The following is a 22,337-nucleotide window of genomic DNA, read 5'->3' as shown; positions in this document are numbered from 1 at the left end:
TTTTGTGTCCTGTTAAGTGATCTCCCATTCAGTGTACATACTTATTTAGCAATTTCACTCTTAAAACTGGTTCTCCTCATCCTTTGGGTGGAATTCCACCAATTTTCTCCAAGTGCCAGTTTATAACTTTGTTTTTCAGTTTCTTGATTCTGCCAGTTCTGTGCTGTTACCCGAGTTACTGAATCACCATCTGCCAACCATTTTTTGAGTTGCCACACATTTCCTGTAATATTTGATGAAGAAATTCTGTCTCTGTAAGGTCTTGTCCATCAGATCATTATTTGTGATTATGTATAAAAATGTGTTACAGAGGCATTTTCTGGCATGACGTCATGCAGCAACGAGTCTGAAATCCGAATTTCCTGAAAGCTTTGAATCCCTCAGCTGAGTCATCTATGTTTTGGTCTGTGTCGTCCTTTCATGTGGGTACACTTCACCACAAACTGGCCTGCATTTAATCTAATGCTGCACAACTGATGTCAAAACAATTTTACATTGCACCGAGGGTGGTGAAACACATGAACACACACACACACACATATTATGTATACACATAAATCAGTACACAATGTACAGTCATGTTGGTTTTCAGCCCTGGGGTGGGAGTAGGTGAAAGTGAAGTGTGGTCATCACTAGTGATGGATCCACCATCAGTCTTCGTACTTCTGTGTTGTGTGCACACACAAGTCAATTGGATAAAACTCAACTCCACTGAACAATAAGAATAAACCAGCTCCGTGGTTTTACAGAAGAAAAAAAAAACAACAAAAACAAAGTCAGCATTCATGACAGAAATTAGGTTTACAGGCAGATAAAATGACTAGTTATCAACTGATCCAGAACAGCTGTTCTAGTAAATCACAATCACCCAGGAGGTCGGGATGTAGAAAAAAAACCCGGCATACTGCAGCTCCACATGTTAGCAATCCCACGAGCAAATAAACATTGTGAGTGAAAGAAAAACATACAACTATTAACATATTCACAACTGATGGGAGTGACTCATGCTGCTAAGGATTACAGACAACTGTCTTCGCTGATGTGCAGATGTATAATCTAAGGACAGCCTCGCCGCAGATGCAGAACAACACAACAAAAGATACACGAGACGCGTGTGCTGTGGGGATTCCAGGAGAGACAGTTTGTGTCATAGTGGGTCAGAGATGGATGATTTCCCCAGCTTTTGTATGATAGGGGTGAACTGATTTATATCTCCCTCTTTTTTTCCCCGAAAATGTTACCAAAAAAAAAAAGAATTAGATGACAATTTATGTCACGGTTATGACGCATGTTTGTGTGTTGGTGTTACTCACGTGTGTCCGATCTCATGGGCGATGGTAAACGCTGTTCCGAGGCCAATGTCCTCATTGATACTGCAGCTTCTCTCCGGTTCACACATCCCTCCCACAGGAGCCAGACCTGAGACAGAAAAGTCGTTTCTCAATGACTTAAAAGGAAAGCAATGTGATGTTTGCTGAATGTGCTGTTGCTGTAATAATCTTTTCATGATGAAGGTTTGCAGGTTTTTGATGAATTCCAAGTGTTTAACTGACCTCCGTTCAGCATTATACTTAGACTCTCTGGGCCTGATTCTGGCTATTTGAGTCTCTGACCTCCGTATGAAAGGACACAGGTTCAGGCGCGGAGTGGAAATGAAAGAGGCTGCAATTCCATCTCGCTTTTTCATTTGAAGATGTTATTTTAAGATAAAAGAAAAATAAACTTTACACTGGCTTATGTTCATTTCTTGACCTCAACTTACAGATTTGGGTCTGGACATTTTTCGGAGTTTGTCATTTACATGTGACTACAGTACGCTGGTAAGGATTTTATCAGGAATATTATCAATAATCTCTCAATGCAGTGCCCTAAGAAGAATAGCTGAATGGACATCTGCAAACCTGTGTGTGTGTGTGTGTGTGTGTGTGTGTGTGTGTGTGTGTGTGTTACCTAGGGTTTCGCAGGGCTTGTTTTTTTGGATGCAGATGTCATATCTGCAGACAGGAAATAAAAAGTCTTTATATTATAGTCCATAAGCTATAGTGTCTATAGCTTACAGGCACATACATAGTTGAAATTAGGGCTGAACAATTAATCGAAATTGAATCCAAATCACAATACAGCCTATTTGTTAAAGCCAAAATGTATGTCAAAACATCTTTTTAGATTAATTATTGTCTTGACCTATATGCATCTTTTTCTACAGACTGAAGAGAACATCTTTGTTTCTCACAGATCTGCACAAAATGTCACACAGAAATCCTTCTAAACATGTTTTTCCAAAAGAAAATGAGAATAATGATATAACCATTCCTTCTGATACCGTGAATCAATTGCAATCGCAATTCAAAATGATCGCAACGCTGTTCAGCCCTAGTTGAAATGGACACACTGTTATACACACAGACACTGGGGACAGACAGTGAACAGCAGTGATAGCAGACAGATATACTTTTAAAAGAACAATAGCAGGAAATCTTGGACGGTCACTGTGGTGTCATCTGTCTGGACAGTTTCCACCCTCTGCTTGATAAAAGCCATCATAAAATCCAAGCTGTTCACACAAAAGCCCCCCCACAGAGTTAAAGAACAGTAATGACATTTACCTGTTCTTAACACCCCTCTATTTGACTCAGTTAACTGCCTGCAACACGAGCTTAAAGCACATTCTCGTAGGAAGAAAAGTATTTGTGGCAGCTCTGTCCAGCCCCAATCATCGGATCACCCTGACCAAACCATGGCTCTGCTGTTTGCTGATGCACATTCCTCAGTCAATAGCACCAGTGTTTTACATGTTTAATATGTGCCTACACATTGTTGTGTATCAGTAACAATGTGGACTCAGAGGAATGCAAAGAGTGAGCAGTGTTTGTCTTGTGTGTGTGAGTCTTTGCTGTATTTTCTGGTTCGTTTCTCATCCTCTCTCGGGCTCAATTGTTTTTTTGTTTTTTTTTTCTCACTCCCTCCTCAAATCTTTCTGAGCTGGGCAGAGCGGTCCTTGCTATCATCGACCCAGACACGACAAGACACAACCCTAAACGATTTGCTAAAGCCTTTGGGAAGAGGGTTGGGACAGTGTCATTAGCAGAAATTTAACCCTGGATAAAGCAGTAGACAATGGATGGATGGATGGAAGGAGGTTTATTTACAGTAACTGAGTGCACATCCGAAAAGTATGGCTGTATAATCATTTTAAGGTTTATGTAGAATACGCCTTTTTATTAGTACTTATATGGGCCTGAACAGGCAAACTAGCCAAAGCATTCATTCATTCATTCATTCATCTTCTCAACATGAGGGTCGCCAATTCCAGCTGACGTGGGACAATCTGTAGTCTCACAGTTTGCTGTCATTAATTCTTACACACCACACCTTTAGATTAACAGGAAAACATTTAGAAGACATTAAGAAACCAGCAAACCATTGCTCTGACTAAAAGAAAGGCTTTTTAAACATGTGAAAACAGGTGTTATGACTTGGTGTCCTGACCTGGTGATGAGCACAGCGGTGTCGTGGTGAGCGATCCCATTGTCTGGTATGGCGTTTCCATAGCTGCTGCGGTGTTGGATGGTTTTCTGCCACTTACAGAAACTGTCTAAAGACTTCCCTGCATGGTGGTTGATCTCCAGTGTTGGCTGGAAGAGGAAAAAGAAAGGAAACATAGGCAGAATGGAGATTACAACTACAACAGCAATTCCTTGTTTTTATTAGAATACATTAATGATATATGGCCATTCCAATGACAACAAAGAGATTTCAACTATCACATGATAGGCCAATAATGTTATCTTTACCCAGCCCCACTCTTCCTGAATTGCAACGTTTCAGACTTGTTTTATGCCCCACTGTGTTAGTTTTTCAGCTCTGTGGAAACCATTTATCTCCAATGGTTTATTTAGTGTTAGAAACAAGGGAATTTACTCATTGCTCAACTCACATTAAAGGACACTTCATTCTTGAAGTTTATCCTAAAAACCAAGTGAAAAGTTGTGTGGATTCCAAGACTGAATTCCCTGTACTGTACCAGAGAAGTTGAAGTGGAGGGAGGATTAGAATGAAGTTGCTTTCTAGTACTACGAGAATCCAGGGAGGAAAAAGAGACGAGGGGAATGCACTGCTGGCCACAGCTGGCGAGAACTCGTAACCCAGGAATGCATGTGGTGACATAACTAGTAATTGCCTCATCCCGCAGTCCCTCATTTCTGGGCCCACTGCTGGCCTGGTTTTGTTTTTCAGGGGCAGCTTGCCGTTTTCAGACATGGAAAGTGACACAGAACCACCGGACTCCCGGTTCTGTCCCAACCTCAGCGCTCCCTGGAGTAAGAATAACATTAATACTGCACACCGCTAATGATCCTAACATTTACTTATTAAATCCCACAGATGACAAACACATCTGAGTGGTGAGTTATGGAGCTAATTCTGAAGAGTGTGAATCATAAATGTTCCCTAATAGGATATCTATAGAAAAAACCTCAAAGCCACGCTGTAACAGCCCCGCAGTTCACTGGGAGTCTTCTGTCAGACCGTGGTAAAGGTCAACATTAAAACGGACATCACATCACATGCTGTTAGTGGCAGGTTGATAAGGTCATTCACTAGGCAGTCAGAAGACTCCGTCATCCCCTGAGCTACGCTGGTAAGGTCATGCACTTTTTATGAGCTAAACTCTGTGTGGATCCTCAGTCTGGGTCCTCTGTAACCTGCATTCTCTTACTCATAGCACACAAAAATAGAAACTAAATTCTACCATCTGTATCTAGAGCGAATGTCTACGAGGACAACAGTTTAAAGGCTATAGAAACCATCGTTGATATTCCCGCTTCTTCCTATTTCCTGAGTGAAAATTGAACTTTTAATGGCCGGCTTATCAAAGGGGGATTCATAGTCTGGGGAACATGAGTGTCCGTATTGTGTCAATGCAAGACAGACAGACAGACAGACAGACAGACAGACAGACAGACAGACTGACTGACTGACTGACTGACCAAGCCTGGCAAGAAAATACTGGACCTTGAGTGATCTATTTAGGGCCATCGGGTGGTTTCGTGCAAACCTGTCTGTCATTGTGAAGCTGTGATTCACATCAGCATCTAAACCTACCTTTGAGACTTTCTGGAAGTGGATTATAGCGACGGTCAGAGAGGTAACTGTTCACCACAGCAGCCGCAAGCCAGACAGTCACAAAGCAGTTCTGTCCGACAGGTACAAATTCCCCCCATTACCTGACTCCTCCACCCTCTACTATGCCTCACTACGTCCTCTTGTCCCTTTCATTACAGCTGCTACTCACAAGACACATTTACACACTCAGTCCACTGGCAGTGGTGGAGGAAAAGACCCTTAACCTGATCATTGACACAAACAAAGAGCTTATAGACACTGTTCAGGGAAGCGGGGTTTTTTTTTTGTGCAGTCTGGAAAATAGTGAGGACAAGGACACAGAGAGACAGTTTTTACCTGGTCTTCCATGAGCAGGATGAGCCGTGTCACTACAATGTTAACTGCATTCCCCAGGCTAGAATCCTGGAACAGTTTGGCAACCTGACCTCCAGGGAAACAAGAAAAGACCAGTCTTAAAAACAGCTGATACACACATGGATGAATCCATCATAAATAAAGATTTGTGGAGAGAAGTTACAGACAACAGGAGCCCAGTCTTGAAAATTGTTGAAAAACGTCCACTATTTTTTGAAATAAAAACAGCCTGGTTCAGTGATGGTTTTCCTGTCGGAAAGCAAACTGCAGTTTTCTGTTTTCTGAATATTCCTGCTGTCTTTAGTCCCAACTGAGACTGATTTTAGCTCAAACCAAACACTCCATGAATCAGACTAGTGTGTTAAGTCAGCGCAACATGATTATTAAAGAGTTAAAGCACCACCAGTAATAGAAAAAGACCTACACTAGAAAAAAAAGAGACTAAAACCTCTACTTGGTGGCTGGTGTAATTTGGCCCACTTTGCTCCCCACCACTAAAGACACACTGCTGGTCTCTGTGATTCTGAAAAAACTCCGGATGCAACCTGGTTTGTAACAAAGGCAGCTGACCAACCATCCATTAAACACATTCCTAACAGGTGTGTGTTTAGGTTTAAAGGGATCAGGTGTGTGAAGTGATCTACAGTGATAGAAAGAGTGTATATGAGGACATACAACTTAAGCCTGTCTAATTTTAGATCTAATTTGGAGTTTTTGACACGCTCAAATGTATACCAGTTGTAGGAGCCACAAATTAATGATAGTTTTTTCATTATATTAAAGTGTGTTGTGATCACCTTGGATAGGTGGATAGTGGGTTGTACGTATATAGGATATTAAATTAAGGGAATCCCCTGTTCACCTGGCATAGTTGGAGAGAAATAGAGGGATCATTATTTTGGTTATGAGTTCATGACTTGATCGTCCTTTTTCCATTAATAGATGGTTAAACTTATTTTCAAGTCTCAGTAAATTATTTTTGTTTAGCGCGTTGGACGTCAGTGATTCTTTTGTTCTTTGAAGTCACTGCACCAGTCACTGGGAAAATGTCTGTCATGTCGCTTGTAAAATGTTTTCTAGTTTTACCTTTGTGTTCTATTGCATCATCTTCTTCACCAAATCTTCTCACTCTGAAGTTGTTTTACTCAAAAAGGTGTAATAACACATTTGCACTGACACAGGGAAGGTGACTTTTTGGACAACTTTTGTGTTGTGAAACTTACAATATTCATGACAGCCAGGATGTACTGCTCGATGTCCCTGCGGCCGTGGTAACCCACCATCATCTTATCAGCGACCACCAGCGTCTCCACGTAGCGCTCCCGGCTAACTGAGCGCTTCAGAGGCAGCTGGCCGCGGCCGACGTGATGCGGAGGTGTCTTCAGTGTTCGCTGCCACCAAGACGCTCCTTTCATCGGTTTTTCATCTGGGGAGATTACGCACACCTTTTCATCATCATGTGAAAAGATGAAATCCACAACAGCACAGCAGCAGCGAGCGGAACCATTCACTGTATTTGCATTTGCCTTGAGTTGACACTTGGGATCATCTGAAACACTGTCTAAAGATGTGGAGTAGACTTTACAACAGTAAAAGGTTGGATTTTTATTTGCTGAAAGATAATTTTGTGAACATACTTTGGCTTTTTCAGCAACGCCCTGTAACACAAACTTGGTCACACCCAATCAAAACTGGGAACTCAGACACGACCACAGTCCTCTCCTGCTGGCTGCTTTGCAAAAGCAAATACCCAATACTGCTGCTCATAAAAAACAACAAAAAAAAAAATCTCCTTTCTCACCAATGACTCCACACGATTGGCCCTTGTACTGATGGCGAAGCGATGAGCGTTTATAAACCACATGGGGGCGCTCCTCTGCCCTCTCTGTTCTGGTCTGGTTATCTGATGAGACGAGAGGTTCGATCAGGTACTCCTCTCCTCCTGCTACAATCACCCCCTGCTGCAGAAAACAGATATGAGGGGACAGAATAAAAGCAAGTATCACAACATTTGCGTGGTCAAAGAAAGTCGATAATCTCAATTTGTTTTTGTCCCTTGAATATCAGATTAGCATTACGAAACAACTTCCACATATTACAGTTATCAAAGCAGAACGATCCTGTCGACAAAGACGATTGAGCAACAGACCAAGGAGATTTCACAACAACCTCTTAGCGTCTAATGTAGCAGAAATTAGACATTCTCAGGTACTCCCTTGCTAATAGGTCGGAAAACTGAAAGCTGCAGTGAAGGTTTCATAATACGTTTTTTTCACTTACAAAAAAAAAAATAATTTTTATGTTTTAAATTAACCAGACAAACACCAAAGCAAAACTGATACTTTGACTCAGAAAGAACTTTTATCACACTTAATCTGTGTTTTGTCTATAGAGTTATTACATTTTTCTCACACACACGTGAGACAATGAGAGAGTGAATGAGAGAGTGAGACAGAGAGTAACACACTAACACTTTGATTTTCACTCAGATGTGTTGGCCTCAGTCAGAGTGACCTGACTGAGTCAATGCGGCAGCTTTTAAGGTGCCTTTAATCCCATAATTAAATTAGTGATGCCACTCTGGACACTCAGACAACTCACTGGTGAATGTGCTCATGCTGGTTTGACCAACAGTAATTACATGTGCTAATTATTAACGCTTCGAGAAAACATCTAATCCTCAGCTGTGTATACACTGCAATTCAGAGTATCCATGCCCATTTGGCATCATGGCAGCACGTGTGTGTGCAGCAGCTCTTAGCTCTACTGTTTGGTGCTTTTTTTTTTTTTGGGTTGTGCAATCTCAAAATTTGATAGATCAACAAGCAGACACCAGTTTTCTGTTGTTTTAAGTCTTTTTAACTGATCTACAGTTCGGCATTGTTGGGTTTGATTGCTGTGGCCGATCAGTGGCCGACAGGCTCAAAGTAATGCTTCCTCTAACCCAGCTTCCCAGACATCCTTTGGATGCCCCCAACAGAACATGCCAGAACTTGACGTTAAAGGGTAATGATAAAGGTCTCAGCATGCTTCAAAGGAAGTGCTGGTTAAATCGTCTGAAACCTCCCTCCACTCAAATCTTCCCAACATCAGCACTTGAAGGACTACATCTTGCAACTTTCTGATATTGACCACCTGACATCTGATCCAACTGTGGACAGTGTTTGACCTTCTCTCTCTCAAGGCTAAGTCACACATATGCATCCATTGTAACATGCCAGTTGGCAAAGCAATGTCTGTGATGGCAAACATGGATGCTCTTGGACAAGAGCGTTCAAGTGAGGCATTGAACACTCTTGTCCAAGAGTTACTTTTGGATGATGCACTGTTTGAGCATTAACACAGACGTGATTTGAATGGCTCGTGCCCATGTTGGAAAATGCACATAGCATGATTTGTTTGGTTGGTGCTCGCACTGCCACTTGGAAAGTTGAATATTTCTCAAATTTTGCCAAATACATTGTGAGTAAAAGCTGCTATGTTAAATAGGAGTTGCTGTCCGTTTATTGCAGCGTCAACTGTGATTGGCTGTTTAGCTCCCCGATCAGAAGATGAGAAGAGAAACGGTAATGATGAATCAGCCAAACACCTACCTTCTTCCATAGAATTTGGAAGCAAATACAACGACAACGTGGTCATTTGGAGCAAGCGTCCAAGTGACAAGTATGCTGCAGTTTACATGTGACAAATAGACTACTGCCATCTGCTGGTGAGCAGTTAATTTCCTTTTCGGTGCACAACATGCGAGCTGCTTGATCATTGATTACAGTCAATGCGGAGAGTGAGGGGGGCAACTTCTTTTCCCAATTCATGACAATTTGGGGCAGCAGCACTGATTGCATTGCTGGCCTGACCAGGCGGTGCGTTTGGTAAGGTGAAAAGACGCTATGTGCTAAATATATACTCCGAAAAGGAGTACATTATGCTAGAGAAAAAGCAACCAGACTTGCAAAGTTCTGCTTTAAAATGTTTCCCTTTGAGAACCACGCTGGTTGATTTGATCCAAGATGAAGACTGGATTTAAGTCTCAAGGTTTGTTAAAAGTACAAGCTTTGATGTTGAAATCAAGATTATCTGATATTTGCTGACCCAGCACTTCTGCTGCTGCTGACCTCACTCAGTGCATTAGCTGTGGATTGGACCGAGAGGGTTCAGGCTTACCAGGCCATCACAGTTGCTCAGGGCCACTTTGCTGGAGAGCGGCTGGTCTTGGAGGTGTCCTGTGTAGTGGCAATGGGGAGAGTAAGGGTGACTCCAGGCTAATCTACCCCTCTTCCAGTACTCAACCCTGAACTGGTGGGAGAGCAGGCCTCCCTGCAGCGTCAGGTTCAGCAGGAAGTTGTTGCGTGGCATGGACAGCTGGTAGAAGAGCTTAACGACAGGAAAGGTAGTGTTCAGTTTATAAATAAATGATGTAATTTCTAGATTAAGTTACATTTAGGCGTTGACATAAAACTACCAGAAAGGAAATAATGAAAAGTGAGGTCAATAAGTCCAAAAAGCATATTACTGAGTCAGGTGGTCTGTCTTCAGTGCTGCGGCGTCTTCTTCGTTGGTGTTGAGGTGTGTCCAGTGCCTCACCATTAGGCCCTACACGCACTGGGATAGCAATCTCATACTGGCCTAGACTGGAGAGGAAAGCAGCTAGAGAGAGAGAGAAATAAAGAAGACATGAAGCCACAATCACAGATTGACTTAATAAAACTAAACTCGGCTTAATCTATTTGACTCTAATTAAAAACAGATGAGGATTTTGGTGCGGCTTATATTGAATAAAGCTCTTTTTATTGAGAGAGTAACCCAGCTGGCAAAGAGAAACTTGCTGACTTTTTTGGCACAATGCTGACAAGGCCCCTCCACTCCAAGTACCCTCTCCTTCATGAGGCCAAAGGGACGTTGCTATGGTTACCCTGAAACTGTATACTTCCTGTCTGTCCCAGGCTGTGTCGGGTCCTTGTGGAGATTTATTGTCCAAATACACACAGCCCCAAACAGCCAACTCACGGGGAAAGGTCACGGGCATACAAGTCCCGTTTTTTCTTCTTTTTTTTTTTTCTTTTTTTTTAAATCAAACCTTTGGCCTCAGTTGGTGGAAAAGCAGCCCATTCCCACAGAGAGTAAATACCCAGAGACCATAGTTCCCTGGTACAGACTTGAAGAGCTCTGTACCAGAAACCCTGTGCAGGCAGCTCATAGGTGTGGCTAGAAAGAAGAAAGAAAGCACAACAACAAATCCTGCCTTCACAGGGGACACTTGAGGTTGTACTGTTATTTCGATATGGGAAACTTTGCAGAGTGAAACAGTTATGACAGCAAAAATGGACAATGTAAATCAAAATGAGTAACCATTAGTTATTTTTATGTTGAATTCCCTTTCCTTAAATGCACAGTATGTAATCTGTGCTGCTAGGAGTCTCTCAATCAAAACTATAACACAAGACCTGGTTCGATGATGTCAGCATGGGATCATGGGAATTGTTATCCAAGGAGAATTTTGGTGGTAGAACATGTAAAACCTAACTTTTGCCAAAGTTTCCCCTCATTCATTTGAGCAGCGCCGTCATGAGGAGACATGGAGGAGTGACGCCTGGCAACTGAAACAGGCAGGGAATGTTTACTTTAGAGCGCCTATTCATTAAAATATCGATATTTGCCCTGGCGTATCGATTACCGATATACCAAATTTATATTTTGACCCACCCCTACCTAACTCCAAACTAAGCTTTAGACTTTAGCTTGCCATTATGGTTATCAACAAAGTACTTCCACATCGAAATGTCTGTTTAATAGTACTTAATGATTTCTGTCTTAATGATTTATTATGCAACAAATACTATATCATGTTTATTTATCATTTAGTCTAATGCAATTAGGCAACTTATGCAGATTTGCACCACGACAGCAAACGCACTTGATTGACTGAAAATTATGTAAACCAAAATATAATTTGTTATTATGGTATGAAACTAGAGCCTTTAAAAAGACAATGACTAATCTACCCAGCCAGCTTAATTACACAAAAGCATCAAGAGCTGTGTGCTTTTCCCACAGCATATCCTCCTCTCACAAAAACACAACACGTAATCAGGCAGGTGGTTACCATTACCTTTGAAGCCCAGGGAAAGCTCCTAAAGAGAAAAGGAAGGGAGTGTATTCATAAAGTAGATGTGGAAGAAATTAATCAGACCTCACACAGAGGAGGATAATAAAAAGAGCTAAATAATTAGTTTGCAGTTTGAACTACAGGTCTGAGCAGACGTTAACAAGCCTAGTTGCTCCCACAGGGAAAGAGACATGTCCTTCTTAATAAAAACATTATTTTAATCTAAAATCCCTTCAAAACTCAGCTACTAGAAGAGAGTAAAATCATTATCATGTCACTGTTTCTCAGATAGTTTACGTTGTTACCCAGAGAAACAGATACACAGCAGATGTTAGAACATCAGCCTTCAGAGTAGTAGTAGTAGAAGTAGTAGTTGTTGTTGTTGACATAATCAAAACCATCATGTAAACAAATGCATAAATCACATTTGTATGAGTACACTTGTAATAGCCTTGTTAATTCATTAATAAAATCTAATCTCATTGCAGCATGAAAGTAAACACCTATCAATCCATTTGCAGCCATGACTTGTAAAAGGACAAATGTGGAAAGGAATGTGCTTTTACAACTGCTGCAACTGTTTTTTATTAAAACGCCTGTTTATACACTTATACCTAAGAGAATTACTGTAGTAGAATAGATAAATATCACTACTCAACTCGTACTTCTCATACAATCTTATGAGAAGTACTTTTTACTTTTTTTACCCTTTAACTAGAAGCAATCCTCAGCAGCCTTGTATTAGCCTGCTACAGTACCTCAACTGAGATTGAGAATGGAAACACACATCAAGACTTCATTTAACAGGAGTCACTCCCTGGCTGAAAGCGCGGCACAGTAAAGAGCCCGTGCTGATTAAATACACATACACCCATGAGCAGGGCATCACCCTAATCCTGTTATCATCAAATGAAAGAGTGGAAGGAAACACTCTGAATGGAAACATGTCCCTCCCTCCATCCTTTCATGACAAAACACAGCAAAGCACTGCTTCTTCGACAGAATCTACACTTACTCAGAAACCCCCCCCCATCCACACTCTTTGTCGTATAATACAGGGAATGAAACCTAGAGAATGAACAGGTATCACAAACATCTTATGTCTGATCGTGTCTGTCTTAAGCTGGGGACACGCTACAAGATTTTTTTGCCCGATGTTACAGTTGGACAGAGTCTTCACAGTCAGTTGAGGACAGTTGGCTGTCATCATTAAAAAAATTATGCTGAAACCAGTCTTTTCAAAATCAGTAACGACTGTGAGAGAGAGAGAGAGAGAGAGAGAGAGACAGACAGACAGAGAGAGAGATAGATGTGTAAATTCAAGGTCTCAGGCCTGAAAACCAGACCAGTCAGCAGGCTTGTTGATATCTCACAAGTGTGTCTCGCCAATAGTCTATACATGATGTGGTACAAACTCCCATTTTGAGGCCTCGAGATTTGTGATTTGACCGGTATCATGTCAGATATTGAAACTGGAAGTTCACAGAGACATCACCTGTAACCAGTCATTTAATAGATGGTACTGGCTGTCAATCATACTCATGTGCTGTACTTTACGATAGATAGGAACATCATTTGGAAAATGTACATCATTTTCTATTGAAGAATGTTTACAGGCGTTATAAATCAAGTGAGAAGTAGCTGTTTTCCGAAAGACTGTCATTCAAAGTGCTTTTTCCAGTGGAGCCGCCCCCTGGTGGCAAAGTGCTACGTCCATCCTACGTCAGACAGAATAGGCCTTACTTTTTCAAACTGGGGGAAAACACGTGTACTTATGAAATACAGTCTATGGCCTGGCCACACTTTAATTGAGACCAATTTCTGGAAACAGGTGAGGCCAATAACAACAATCAATATAAAACGTGGCTGGTTTGATACCAGAAGTGACACAGGAGTACACAATGGGACCGGGGAAAAACCACTTAATCATTCTTGCTGGCAACCGTGATAGCTGCTGCTGATCTGTTGAATCAGTGTCATGCTGAAGTCTGGCTGCAGCACACGTTTCATTTTTCCTAGCTGCATAAAAACAAGGAAGATCTAATTTAGCATCTTTAGGTCTGATTAAAATTCAAATCAATCCATTTTATTCCACTTGAGAGAATGGAATAAGCTGCAGACATGGCACGTATGCATTATCACCACAAAGAGATGTTGCAGTGAACTCGTTAGAGAAGGTTAGCCTATTTCCATATTTCCAGCAGACACGAAACAGTATTCACTTTCATTTGGAGTAAAGAATGAATTAGACTTTTCTGTTTTGGTCTCCATCTAATCCTGAAAATAATATCTGGCTCTTTAGGACAGTATGTTGATCATCCAGTTATACTATGTCTGCCTGTTATTTGGTGTTTGGCAGGATGCGTACGATGTGCTTAGGGTGTTTTCACTGGAAAAAGCTGCTGTGTGATGACAGAGCTGATGAGACCTGAGTTGCAGGCCAGAAAATGTAGCAATTGACAAAAAACCAAACTGAGAGGAACTGTAGTGCGGGGTATTTAGTAGAGCCAAGTATTGAACTTCAATCATTTCATGGGATCTCATATCAAACAGTGTGTTGTCATTCAATATCAAATTTCAAGTAGTAAATCCCATCAGCATCAGTGAGCCAGTGAGTATGCTGGTTCACCAAGATCCAACAGGGCTCCTGATTGGCTGTCTCAAAGTATGCAGGACATGAACATGTGCAAGTGAGTTTGTGCGTGTGTGTGTCTTTGTGAGGACCAACACTCTTATAAACCTAAGGGCGTGAATGTTCCTAGTAAGTGTCTATGAATGTTCCTAGTAAGAATGCCGCACGAGAATATGTGTGTTCCAGGTATTACTCATGTTGTGGGGACCTAAGTCTGTTTACACAATCACAATATGGGGACAAACAGCAAGTTCTCATAGTGTAAACTATTAAATTTTAAGGTGAAGAAGTATAGTTAGGGTTAAGGTTACAGTTAGGTCAGTAGTCAGGTTAGAGTCGAATAAAATAAAATCTGACAAATCTTACTAATTAAAAGGATCTGAGCCACGTCAGTGTTTGGGGGTATTTAAAAAGAAGCAGTGTGGCAGACTTCTGAAGACAGATGACGTTGAGGGGGTCAGAGGTTAAGTCAAGGAAATGCACAATTACCGCCTTGTTCTGGATGATGAGACACAGACACTCAGGAGATTTATGCCTTTGCCTTCAGGAGATTCCAGTTCAGTGTGAATGAGAGAGAGACACAGACACTATGTGGTGAGATGATCGGGTGGGTGTCCCGGCACGTGGCAAGCACAGTTCAAGTTCAGCCGCTCAGACCCGCAGGCCTGGAGCGTGCCTCAACCCGTCAGACTGCCGGGTCAGATCCCGAAACATTTTCTATGCCTCATTTCACCCAAAGTTCTCAATGTGAACACTGTGTCTGTGTGAATTAAAACATTTGGGTTAACTTTAACTCTAAACAACTGTAAAACGCATGCTCATCATTAAAATACGATTAAACTACAACCACATATTGTCATTATACAAATTAGTCAAGGATATTTGTTCGGGGCGGGAATAACAGGGTACCTTACAATATGACATGGGATACATCACAACATCAGAACAGCATAATTTAAGGCCAGGGACACAAATATGTTGCTGTTCAGCTTAATTCCAACAGAGATTTTGATCTCAGATGTAGATGTTTAGTTTAGGACGGTTCCCACATCAGGCCTGTCCAGGGTGTACACCGCCTTTTGCCCTGTGTCAGCTGGATTGGGTGGGAATGGGAATGGGTCCCATTTCAAGCTCACATTGTGTTACCGTACCATCAAAATGCTGCACTGTCTCTGTGTTTTGTAACTTCTACTTGCACCTCTGGTTTAGAATTTTAATAAAACGGAATTCCTCATTCATTAGTCCCCTCCCCTCCCCAGCACACACACACACACACAGTGAAAAATATGCTATAAATCACATTCTCACCTTGTGATTGAGCAAACTCATCCCTGTGACCTCCTGCGACCTCTGTGACAAACATGATGATGATGACAGTGCAGACCAGACCAGTCCTCCGTAGCATTTCCATGGTTACTACAGTAACAGCTATAGTAACTAAATTCAGTGCAGTGGTTCCCGGGCCTCTGTCCCAACATGTCTCCTGCCCTCCCGGATGCCCCGTTGCCTAGCAGTGGGACAGCTGAGCACTCTGTTGGGCCATGGCTGCAAGAGGAGCAGTGAGTTCAGATGGACATTGCAGCCTCTTCAGTGTGTTGGTCAATGACTGGTGATGGATTCTGGAGAAGTCCTCATAGAAGTGGGAAAAAGCCTGGATGTGTCTCTCTAGGGGCTCAGGTTCAGACTCCCCTCTTTGCCCTGCAGAAGAGAAACTGTTCAGACAATGGCAGTTCATAGTAGAGAGGGAAGACATATTTAGAGGAACAAGGTGGACATAGCAAAACACAGAAAGACAGACAGACAACCAGAGAAAAATTGTGCTTTTCCACTACCTAGTACCCGGCACGGCTCGACTCTAAACAGTTTGGTATGGTTTTCCATTACTATCGTACCTCCTCAACGTGGGCAAAGTCATTATATATATATATATATATATATATATATATATATATATATATATATATATATATATATATATATATATATATATATATATATATATATATATATATATATATATACACACACACACACACATACATAGACTCCTATGTTAAACGTTGAGATGTTGAGACCTTTCCTTGGTAAATGTTGGAGATTTCTTGTTTTTGAGTCTTTTTAATTGATCTACAGCTCGGCATTGTTTTTGGTTTGATCAGACAGATATCAGTTAGATATTCCCTCAGCTAATCAATCTTGGCTTTGGCGAAGGGCAAACACCCTGTCTTTCACTCTGATGACCAGAGACAACAGCAGGTCCCATTCTGGGGCCCCTGAGGCCCCGCTCTTTACGCTGCCTGTCCACCGGAAAGAGTTCAAACACAAAGGAAGCCATTGATCTTGTAGAAAGCTGCGCTTAATGCCCAAACAGGGCCTGAAGTGAGTATTATGTCAGAGGCCCTGGAGATAAAACGAGCCAATTTGAGAGGAGCAGCAGGTTGCCATCACTGCTACGCTGGCTGTGACTGTGATGGCTGGTTGTATGGCTGAGTGATTTACTGGCTGGCTGCCTGACTGTACAGCTTACTAATTGGTTGGTGTCCTGGGTAGCAGACGGGTGGTATGAATGTCTGTGAGAAGCTTGTTTACATTGGAGTACTGTAATTATTATATCCCGACTAAAAGCTGAGCATTGAGGTAAATACTAATGTCAATATTTTGTGTCAATTATTTTGAATGAAACACATAAAACAACAATAATTGGCACCATAAACATTGCCTAAAATGGTGCATTAACATAAGAGGCACAATTTCATCCCAGTCCAGCTAGACAAACACCACAGACTTTTGTTCATGCACAACTTTGTCCAGAGATATAAATAAACCCGCTGCACTTTGTAATTGTAATTTAAATTTGAGTTCATTTCTTTAAACTTAGAGACCAACACAGAGCAAGTCTGCTTTTTATAGCAGTGGAAAAATGACTTCCTCTGACCGACAGTGCCCATTATAGAAACATACCAGGACACTTGCATGGGTGCCCTTCTCTCTGTCTTCAGTTGGGATTTAGTATCAACTAAAACTCGACCCTTTGCTATCCACCTCCTGTCAAGTCTGCCCACCCAGTTTCCTCATCATGTCCCTGGCTCCCCTCTCTCCCCTGCATCCCTCCCTCAGAGCAGACTGGGGCGAGAGGAGTGAGAGGAGACGCCACACTGGCCCAGATGCCTGGAGGCAAACCAACTGCAGCCAAAGGTAATCGGAAGCAGATGGGAAACATTTTGGTGACGAGAGCAGGGGTGAACAAGTTGCCTCCTGAAAAGCAGAGGAGGAGATAGAAAGACGAGAGTGCAAGGTCCGCGGGGAATGAAAGAGAGACAGCGAGAGTGTAAACTGCTCGAGCCAGCTGGTACAGCCTCTGTTTTTTTAAGTGTTAATAACCTGAACCTGAGTGGGCTAATGAGTTGGGGGGGGGAGCACTAATGTGCCTGTAATTTCATTTTCAACAGCAATAAGAAGGTACAGTAAAAGAAGAACCTGGCTAAAAACACTGAGGGGTCTTTGTCCTGTTGCAGCTCATACGTGGAACAACTGAAAGTTTTTCTCTCTTCCCCTCCCTCAGGCTTTCTCCCAGTCATTTCCTGCACCAGCCAAACTCCCCTCCATTTTCATTACTTCTGCTCCCGCACTCGATTTATTGAGGGGTTATTAAACTTGCTGCTTGATATCAAGTGCTTTTCATTACCCCTTGTTTATTTAAACAAGAGAACAAGGGGAGTGAGCAGAACCCACCCCCCAAATGACGCCCCTTGGTGCTCCAGCTTAAACAGATTTGTGGACAGCATTCAAAAGATTCACACACCAACTTCTTTCTGGGTAAATAACTGCTCCATCTTAAAGCACTCATAAATGTGGGTAAATGAAGAGTGAACTGTCTCAGTGAGGTGATGGTGTTGTACATCTTCCATGGTCTGCTGTGAAAAAACCTTCCCTCTGGGCTGTATCACTTTTGCAGAAATAAAATACGTATGTTTGTCAGCAGGCCAAGAGAGCACACACACACACCAATTCTCTGCGCAGTGTTTGGCTTGGACGAGCCTTGGTTATCGAGCATATGCGATGCTGTGCAATAGTCATAGGCAAGCCGTTAGGTTTGTTGTTGTAGCAACGCTTTAGTGACCATACAGTATCATTATTTCTCATTCACTTTATTGGAACGCATCCAGAAAAATCAGGAATTACAATATTTTCAGGGAAAAAAAGCAGCTTATACAGGTTGAAGTGTCAAGTACTGAGTGTGAACTACACTTACACTTGAACAAGAGCACGGCCCTGGCTCTCTTAAGCACCCTAATTATTGTTATTGGTAAAACCTGTGTTTGTTCTACTCTTTCATGTCGACAAATATCTGCTAAAAGCTCTACTATGTGCATTAGGTTTATTCAAGAAAAGTGCTTGATATGAGTTAAACTCATTGACAGTTTGCTAATACATGAAGACCAACTTCTGAGTCACAATCTGAATGAATTTGACAGACATAAAGGCAACAAAGCTGGAGGTGGACTGAGACTTTTGCACAGGACTGAGGCTGCACTAACGCAGCCAAGAGAGAGAGAGAGGTTTGAGCCACACAATTTCCAACGCAATCACAATTTGGAGAACAGAAAAGGAGGAGGGCAGAAGAAAGAGGTTGTTGTTATAACAAGAGAGAGAAGAAATTGCACGGCTCAGGATAATTAGGTGGGAATTTAAGGGTGGGCCAAATCTGCAGAGTAATCATGTCCCGACGTGGTCCCAGACAGTTTTCTGACACATCATATTTTTTGTTTTTCTACTTGTCATCTTCGAGGGAGCACTGCCGACTGTTGCTGTGCATGCAGTGAGAAGGATGCACGGGGAGTTTTTATTTTCCTTTAAGGACTGGGGCTAACTATGCTGTCCTTGTCTCCAACTGTTGCCAGGGAGAGTGGAGCGATCCGAAAACTAGCACACTAATCAAAGCCATATGACCGGCTCAAAGTAAAGTCTGTGTGGAGCAAACAGATGCTAAGTGTCCCTCAGCTTAGCTTCGAGTCAAGCACTCCCCCGCTCCTTCGCGCTCACTCCCTCTCCATCTCTCTCTGCACTTTGATCAGGGAGTTGCTTTAGGTTCAGTTCATCATTTCATGAAACCCGGCTTCTCCTTCCTAACGGGACCACGAGGCCAGTGAGACGAATGTGACGAGTCAGAAGTAATTCTGTCTACCTCAGCAGCAAAGAGTTTTACACAGATCTCCACTTGAAATCCTTAACAGGTGATAGAAATAACACAAAGAAATGACGGATATATCTCAGACTAAACGTTCTAAACGAGAGAGAGAGAGGCAGGCATTCCTTTCTCTATTTCCCCAAATAAACAGTGAGCAGATGAAAAGTGGGAACGTAAACAGGCCGGAGAACCTCGGATGTGCTCCCCTTAACTCTGAAAATGTGCCTCTCAAGTCTGAAACAATATTTAGTGAGGGAGAGAGCTGACTCGACATGATGCGAGTCAGCCAGCAGCAGCACTGGAAGCAGCGCACAGATGGTGGTGGTGGTGGAGAGGTTTTTTTCCCCCTCTCTGTCTTTTATCATAATCATTTCGGTGCAGTTTTTATCTGCCGTGCGGCGTCCAAACAGTCCAAAACACTAAAAATACACACGAGACGAAGAAAAAGTAGCAAGCAGTCACATCTGAGAAGATGTTTGAATGCGACAGTTTGGCTCGGTAGCTTGAAACGCGACGACTGCCAGCTGACTTTGTGTCAATTTAAGGCAATTTCATTTTAAGGTCACTTCTAAATCTTCTCTATCTGTGTTTGTAAACCACCTTAAAACACAAATTGACTTTGGCACCGTTACTGAGCAGTGACCATGATGCTGTCAGTCCAGTTCAAACACAGTTTGGATGATTTTTGCTATCAGTACAGGTAAGGCAGTACCTTAGCCTTGTGTTATGTTTCATAAAGATAAACATAAAAAGGTGAGGTGTAGTGACTCATGCGCCAATTGTTGGTGATAGCTGTATCTGTTACCTCCATACAGCCAAATACAGTGATGGACCAATGCATTTTAGATGGTATTAACCCAACGTTAACTAAAATATTAAAACTCTTCTGAATTAAACTACATAAAGATGAGATGCAGCACATAAACCTGCATATTTTGGTGACCCTGCATGTCTATTTTACTTTTTATGTACCGGATGTTTGTTGTGGGCAATTGTTAGGACGCTAGACATTCATTCATTAGAACAGCCTAAACACAGGGCTATCCCTAACTTCGACCTGTTAACACCTAACCCTAACCTTAAAATAACCACAATTCAAATATAACCAGTTCCTTAATAATTAGGTTCTGCTTCATAAGGACCAGGTTTTGGTCTCCATGGGGACCTGGCAAGGTCAGTGGGTATGCTAGAAAAGGTCCTAGAGATGTATCAAATAAGCACAAACCTACACACACATGCAGGTGTACCTTGACCTCCATTCATTTTGAAAACTAGACTTGACCTGATATTATTAATGCCTAACATTAAGCTTGGCCACAATTCTAGGCTTAGCCTCAGAAATGAGGTTCTGACTCACTAGGACCGGGTTTTGGTCTCCATGACTCACTAGGACCAGGTTTTGGTCTCAATGAGGACAAGTGGTCCTGACAAGGTCAGTGTTTATGCCAGAGAAAGGTCCTAGAGGAGACAAAAACACACACACACACACACACTCTCTGCCCTGTCATCAGCTCTTAAGGAGAGAAGAATGGTTCAGTCTCCACTGGGAGGAATTATGTTGAATACTTAACAGACAACATGAATTAATTCCATATTGTTGCAAAGCATGACCCACACTGTGACTCCACTGTGAAAAAAAACCCTAAATAAAGGCGACATTCAAAGTGTCTCCAGGAGACTTTCTGGAGGAACGAGCCTGCAACTGATTTTACAATCAAAATCTTGTCTTGGCAGCATCACGACAGCCAGCACCGTTTACCTCCACAGCTGTGCATGAAAAAGCACACAGAGTAGCCGGGGTCGGTGACCTACCTTCCCGCGTCTCCTGGCAGAAGTTTCCGCCGCAGTGAGAGCGTCTGTCCTCAGAAGCAGCAGCAGCAGCAGCAGCAGCGACAGCAGCGGCGGTGGAGAAGCAGAGCCGAGAGGAGAAGGAGAAGGAGGAGGAGGAGGAGAAGAATCCACTTCGTCCACTTCCAGAACCAAAGAGCTACAGATGTCTGTCAATTCAGTCACACTGCAATGGCTACACTTCCGGGTATGGATTTCAAAATAAAAGTATTTCTCTACTCTACTCCTTTCTCTGCTGTTTAATATTTTTCTATTTCATCGCAGGTTTCTACGTAAGGTTTATGTTGGCACAGACACTGTTCATAGTCTGACGCTTCTACTTCAAAATGCAGAATGCACATCCTTCCAGGCTGCTGTAGAAACATGGTGGCACAAGATGGCCGCCTCTGTAAAGCAAGGCCCAGCGTTTTATTTTGAATCTATGATACACATATGCATACTTATAGTTAGTGTATGCATTATCTGCCATTACACCCTTATAATGTTAGACACTAATGAAGTATACACACTGATCAAACATCCATTCATTTTCTACCGATTTATCCGACACATGAGGGTTGCGAGGGGCACTGGTGCCAATCCATAGAGGGACACAGGTCGCCAGTCCATCACAGGGCCACATAAATACAAACAACCAACCCACTATCACACCTACAGTCAATTTAGAGTGTCCAATTTGTTTTTTGGACTGTGGGAGAAAACCAGAGAAAAGCCACTCACACACGGGGAGAACATGCAAACTCCAGACAGAGAGGCCCTTGTTCCCACCGGGGCACAAACCCAGGTCCTCTTACTGCAAAGGCAAGAGTGGCCTACTGATCAAACTTGTCACAAAAAAATATCTACCCCAGTGCTTCGAGTGTAGGCTGTAAGCCCACTAGTGGACTTTGGAGGTAGAGTATTATCTTCTACACACCAAATTTACAAATTGAATGAAAACAAACACTCACTGGCCACACTATTAGGTACGCCTGTTCAACCAAATAATACAACTATCTCAATAGTCAATCACATGGCAGTTCAAAGGAGATTTTATTTGAACGTAGCATGATGACATGTAATGATTGTTGATGCCAGAGATCTGTATA

The 22,337-nt window shown here is 42.3% G+C and overlaps 1 protein-coding gene across 1 annotated transcript in view; it reads right to left on the bottom strand.

The window, feature by feature from the left end:
* The window catches only part of adamts10 (ADAM metallopeptidase with thrombospondin type 1 motif, 10), a 46,236-nt gene extending 24,864 nt beyond the window's left edge, over positions 1-21,372 (bottom strand). The window contains exons 1-10 of the mRNA XM_058638918.1: positions 21,214-21,372; positions 15,522-15,911; positions 9,989-10,122; positions 9,640-9,849; positions 7,280-7,439; positions 6,702-6,904; positions 5,461-5,544; positions 3,490-3,635; positions 1,951-1,994; positions 1,314-1,419 (exon numbers count right to left, since the gene is read on the bottom strand). Coding sequence (XP_058494901.1) covers positions 1,314-1,419; positions 1,951-1,994; positions 3,490-3,635; positions 5,461-5,544; positions 6,702-6,904; positions 7,280-7,439; positions 9,640-9,849; positions 9,989-10,122; positions 15,522-15,624 — 1,190 coding nt within the window. The 5' untranslated portion in view covers positions 15,625-15,911; positions 21,214-21,372. The remainder of the gene's footprint in view (positions 1-1,313; positions 1,420-1,950; positions 1,995-3,489; positions 3,636-5,460; positions 5,545-6,701; positions 6,905-7,279; positions 7,440-9,639; positions 9,850-9,988; positions 10,123-15,521; positions 15,912-21,213) is intronic.
* Positions 21,373-22,337: the final 965 nt, after the last annotated feature.

The sequence above is a fragment of the Solea solea genome, chromosome 9 (assembly GCF_958295425.1).
Source record: "Solea solea chromosome 9, fSolSol10.1, whole genome shotgun sequence".
Lineage (NCBI taxonomy): Eukaryota > Metazoa > Chordata > Actinopteri > Pleuronectiformes > Soleidae > Solea > Solea solea.
Note: the sequence above shows the minus strand (reverse complement) of the source record. Positions and strands in the feature narration are given on the sequence as shown.